We start from the raw sequence: 5,869 nt of genomic DNA, 5'->3' as shown, positions 1-5,869 counted from the left end.
TTTGTTAGCTGGGTTGTTGCATTAATATCGCGAAAGATCACTGAACTACTCTACTAGCTATTACTATACACTATACTATAGCTACAACTACAGCTACTCATGTTACATCTAGTTTCATTCTACTTGCTGATATCCGCGGCCGCGGTAGTCGTTAACGTAACACATAGCACGACTTCAACAAATACCTCAATGTCATTTGACTGACCGAACAAGACAAGCTAGGTAGGGTTAGCTGTCATCTGTTCGCGTGATGCCAGCACCATACGAATGTCGTCGTACAATCGATAGCGGTTGTGTCGTACTAGGGTGAATGATTGTTCCACAATAATTATTGCGAATTGCAGATGGCCGATTATTCATATGATAACTTGTCCGTGTAGCAATAATTGTTTCACGCGTGTCACAAACAGCGATGTACGTTGGTCAACAATATTTGCGATACGTGCGATAGTGCCTGTAGATATCGTAACATCGAACATCGTAACGGCTCAGAGGACTCATCCTGCTACTCATGTACTCCTGCCGCAGACATGGGAAAGTTACTCATCGTTGTTCTTCTCGTGGGTTCGACCTGCTATGTATGTCTGACACACGTTAGATACGATTTAGTCACTGTCAAATAGCGTTTGCGGCACTGATTACTTATCTAGCTTTTAAGTTATGTCACTAGGACCGGGGAGTGGCAAGTTGTTGTTGTATAGATATATCAATGGTGACGTCTTTATATCAGACACGCTTACTTCGCAGATTTCGTGTTTGCAAGCAGCGTGGATTTATCTAAGTAGTATACCTAGCTCATTATGCAGAGTATGTATGTAATTTTATGTATTTTTCTATCAACAGCTTGGTAGTGGGTCATGGACTCATGGTACGGAAACAACAAAGGGGGAAGTCATGGAAATAACGGAGGAAGATATGGAAACAACGGAGGAGGAGGACGATACAGAAACGACGGAGGAGGAGGATACAAAAACAAAGGAGAAGGAGGATACGGAAACAACGGAGAAGGAAGAGCAGGTTATGGAAACAAAGAAGGAGAAGGAGAATACGGAAACAGCGAAGGAGGAGGAGGAGGATATGGAAACAACGGAGGAGAAGGAGGCTGCGGAAACAACAGAGGAGGAGACGGAAACAACAGAGGGGGACACGGAAGCAGTGGAGAAGGGGGATTCGGAAACAAAGGTTTTGGCGGATTCGGTAGCGGATGCTTTGCCAGTGGAGGCTTTGGCGGTTTTGGATATGTCTGCAATAACGGACGTGGCCGAAATGGCGGAGGATATAGAGGAAATATAGCGAAGGGTATGGAGGAAATAGCGGAGGGTATAGAGGAAATAGCGGAGGGTATGGAGGAAATAGCGGAGGGTATGGAAAAATTGTGGAGGATATGGAGAAAATAGCGGAGGATATGGAGAAAATAGCGGAGGGTATGGAGGAAATAGCAGAGGGTATGGAGGAAATATCAGAGGGTATGGAGGAATTGACGGAGGATATTGAAGAAATAGCGGAGGGTATGGAGGAAATAGCGGAGGATATTGAGGAATTGGCGGAGGATATGGAGAAAATAGCGGAGGTTATGGAGGAATTGACGTAGGATATTGAGGAAATAGCGGAGGCTATGAATGAATTGACGGAGGATATTGAGGAAATAGCGGAGGCTATGGATGAATTGACGGAGGATATTGAGGAAATAGCGGAGGCTATGGATGAATTGACGGAGGATATTGAGGAAAAAAGCGGATGTTATGGAGTAATTGACGTAGGATATTTAGGAAATAGCAGAGGTCATGGAGGAAATAACGGAGGGTATGGAGGAAATAGCGGAGGGCATGGAAAAATTGGCAGGAGGATATGGAGAAAATAGCGGAGGGTATGGCGGAAATAGCAGAGGGTATGGAGGAAATAGCGGAGGGTATGGAGAAAATAGCGGAGGATATGGAGGAATTGGCGGAGAATATGAAGAAATAGCGGAGGATATGGAAAAATTGGCGGAGGATATGGAGAAAATAGCGGAGGGTATGGAGGAAATAGCAGAGGATATGGAAGAAATAACGGAGGGTATGGAGGAATTGACGGAGGATATTGAAGAAATAGCGAAGGTTATGGAGGAAATAGCGGAGGATATTGAGGAAATAGCGGAGGCTATGGATAAATTGACGGAGGATATTGAGGAAATAGCGGAGGCTATATGTATAAATTGACGGAGGATATTGAGGAAATAGCGGAGGATATGGATGAATTGACGGAGGATATTGAGGAAAAAAGCGGATGTTATGGAGTAATTGACGTAGGATATTTAGGAAATAGCGGAGGTTATGGAGGAAATAACGGAGGGTATGGAGGAAATAGCGGAGGGTATGGAGGAATTGACGGAGGATATTGAGGAAATAGCGGAGGATATGGAAGAAATAGCGGAGGGTATGAAGGAAATAGCAGAGGGTATGGAGGAAATAGAGGAGGGTATGAAAAAATTGGCGGAGGATATTGAGGAAATAGCGGATGTTAGGGAGGAAATAGCGGAGGGTATGGAGGAAATAGCGGAGGTTATGGAGAAATTGACGGAGGATATGGAGAAAATAGCGGAGGTTATGGAGAAATTGACGGAGGATATGGAGAAAATAGCGGAGGGTTTGGAGGAAATAGCAGAGGGTATGGAGGAAATAGCGGAGGGTATGGAGAAAATTGACAGAGGTTATGGAGGAAATAGCGGAGGGTATGGAGGAAATAGCGGAGGATAGGGAGGAAATAGCGGAGGCTATGCAGGAAATAGCGGAGGGCATGGAAAAATTGACAGAGGATATGGAGAAAATAGCGGAGAGCATGGAAAAATTGACAGAGGATATGGAGAAAATAGCGGAGGCTTTGGAGGAAATAGAAGAGGGTATGGAGGAAATAGCGGAGGGTATGGAGGAAATAGCGGAGGATATGGAGGAATTGACGAAGGATATTGAGAAAATAGCGGAGGGTATGGAGGAATTGACGGAGAATATTGAGGAAATAGCGGAGGGTATGGAGGAATTGACGGAGAATATTGAGGAAATAGCGGAGGGTATGGAGGAATTGACGGAGGATATTTAGAAAATAGCAGAGGCTATGGATGAATTGACGTTGGATATTGAGGAAATAGCGGAGGTATGGATGAATTGACGGAGGATACTGAGGAAATAGCAGAGGTTATGAAGGAATTGACAGAGGATATTGAGGAAAATAGCAGAGGTTATGGAGAGGAAATAGCGAAGGGTATGGAAGAATTGACGGAGGATATTGAGCAAATAGCGGAGGTTATGGAGGAAATAACGGAGGGTATGCAGGAAATAGCGGAGGGCATGGAAAAATTGGCGGAGGATATGGAGAAAATAGCGGAGAGTATGGAGGAAATAGCAGAGGATATGGAGGAAATAGCAGAGGGTATGGAGGAAATAGCAGAGGGTATGGAGGAAATAGCGGAGAGTTTGGAGGAAATAGCAGAGGATATGGAGGAAATAGCAGAGGGTATGGAGGAAATAGCGGAGTGTATGGAGGAAATAGCAGAGGATATGGAGGAAATAGCAGAGGGCATGGAAAAATTGGCGGAGGATATGGAGAAAATAGCGGAGAGTATGGAGGAAATAGCAGAGGATATGGAGGAAATAGCAGAGGGCATGGAGGAAATAGCGGAGGATATGGAGAAAATAGCGGAGTGTATGGAGGAAATAGCAGAGGGTATGGAGGAAATAACGGAGGGTACTGAGGAAATAGCAGAGGGTATGGAGAGGAAATAACGGAGGGTATGGAGGAATTGACGGAGGGTATGGAGGAAATAGCAGAGGGTTAGGAGGAAATAGCAGAGGATATGGAGGAAATAGCAGAGGGTATGGAGGAAATAGCGGAGGGTATGGAAAAATTGGCGGAGGATATTGAGGAATTGGCGGAGGATATGGAGAAAATAGCGGAGTGTATGGAGGAAATAGGAGAGGGTATGGAGGAAATAACGGAGGGTATGGAGGAATTGACGGAGGATATTGAAGAAATAGCGAAGGTTATGGAGGAAATAGCGGAGGATATTGAGGAAATACTGGAGGGTATGGTAAAAATTGGCGAAGGATATGGAGAAAATAGCAAATAGTATGGAGGAAATAGCGGAGTGTATGGAGAAAATAGCGGAGGGTATGGAGGAAAATAGCGGAGGATATGGAGAAAATAGCGGAGGGTATGGAGAAAATAACGGAGGGTGTGGAGAAAATAGCGGAGGATATGGAGGAATTGACGGAGGATACTGAGGAAAATAGCGGATGTTATGGAGTAATTGACGTAGGATATTTAGGAAATAGCAGAGGTCATGGAGGAAATAGCGGAATGTATGGAGAAATTGACGGATGATATTGAGGAAATAGCGGAGGGTGTGCAGGAAATAGCGGAGGATATTGAGGAAATAGCGGAGGGTATGGAGGATATAGCAGGAGCGGTTACGGCCACAGGTGAGAAAGAGCTGTTGCTTTGATAAATAGACATTACACGTGCAAATATCGCAATGGATAGACAATCGGTTGGCTATGCGATCAGATAAGTTGTCATAGTATCGGGCGTTTTCGTTAGTGCTTACCTTTACAGATTCATCATAACAAATAACACATAGCAAAGCTGATGCTCTTCTGCTGTACTTATTCCGCTCTTTTTTGCTAAATAGAAATTAAAAATTAAATATTTAATTATTCAAGTTTTAAATTTCGAACTTAGCTAGCGACTGAAATATCCGTACTATAATTGGTCAGTTCATGTGTGAAATGTAACGCATAATCTAATAGGTGCCATAAACTCTTTAGATTTCGAATTTGATATTTTGAATTACGATTTTCGAACTTTGGGGTCTCCTATATATAAATTTCGCATGCGCTAAGCGACGCATAGACCCACAGCACATACGCACACACCACGCGCGCGTGCGCTCTCTCACACACACACACACACACACACACACACACACACACACACACACGCGCGCGCGCGCGCGCGCGCATACATTGCTGCGAAAAATACCATATTATAACTGGAGCAGAACATGTCGCGTGCTATGAAATAAAAACATATTGCCAGCTGTAATCAATGTTGACCGCTGAACAGTGCTACCATCTATCATTAACCCTTTCTCACCACCAATGGCCACGACGATGTGCAGTAAAGGAAGGCTTGAAGCAGTGAACAAAGTCATATTATATCAGACCTTAACTGTAAGGCAAAGCTCTTAAAAACAACCAAAAATCCTGCCAATTTACATAATTATCGTGCCGATCCTTAAAATACTATTCATCACATGATACGCCAGATGTCACCGTTTCTCGTTTTGGGTTTGTTGATCGAGGCTATATTTTGTCTGAATGCTGTAGATTGTATTCATATATTTAGATCTACGGGGAAGACAATTAGGGACTAAGGTTATTGGATGTTTAAGGTAACGTCCGTGTTTATGTTAATTTTGTTTAACTTAATAAATCGTAGACCAAGGCTATTTTGTGGAATTTTTCCCTGGAATGTAAGTCTGCCCGGTATTATGTACCGCTGATTATACATATAACAAAACAATTTGTCAACATTAAGTCTCGAAAATCAATGCTACTTCCACGTGCATAGTTCCAGTATGTGAAGGTCTTAGTACTAGTGTCTCGTGTACCGCATGCCGATGGTCCTTGTATGAATCCATACAGACGTGACCAGTAAAGTCAAACGTTTCTATTTAAAATGTGAATAATGAAATGCTTTAATTCGTTAAATTCTTTAAGCATTTTTGACACGCCCTAATCTGCCTATAACATCCGCGCGCGTGTTTTTGCAGTTCCAGTGTGGGGAGCCGATTGCGAAAATGACGCTAACTGGACGCGTGATTTTTTTTTCTAGG

At 43.5% G+C, this 5,869-nt stretch overlaps 1 protein-coding gene across 1 annotated transcript; it reads left to right on the top strand.

Annotated features, from left to right (window-relative positions):
* The first annotated feature begins 2,312 nt into the window (after positions 1 to 2,312).
* LOC106812207 (methyl-accepting chemotaxis protein 4-like) lies at positions 2,313 to 3,075 on the top strand. The gene is made up of 2 exons (XM_014816031.1): positions 2,313 to 2,667; positions 2,792 to 3,075. The coding sequence occupies exons 1-2, from the start codon at positions 2,313 to 2,315 to the stop codon at positions 3,073 to 3,075; spliced, it is 639 nt and encodes a 212-aa protein (XP_014671517.1).
* Positions 3,076 to 5,869: the final 2,794 nt, after the last annotated feature.

The sequence above is a fragment of the Priapulus caudatus genome, unplaced genomic scaffold (genome assembly GCF_000485595.1).
Source record: "Priapulus caudatus unplaced genomic scaffold, Priapulus_caudatus-5.0.1 Scaffold620, whole genome shotgun sequence".
In the NCBI taxonomy this organism is placed as follows: Eukaryota; Metazoa; Priapulida; class Priapulimorpha; order Priapulimorphida; family Priapulidae; genus Priapulus; species Priapulus caudatus.
Note: the sequence above shows the minus strand (reverse complement) of the source record. Positions and strands in the feature narration are given on the sequence as shown.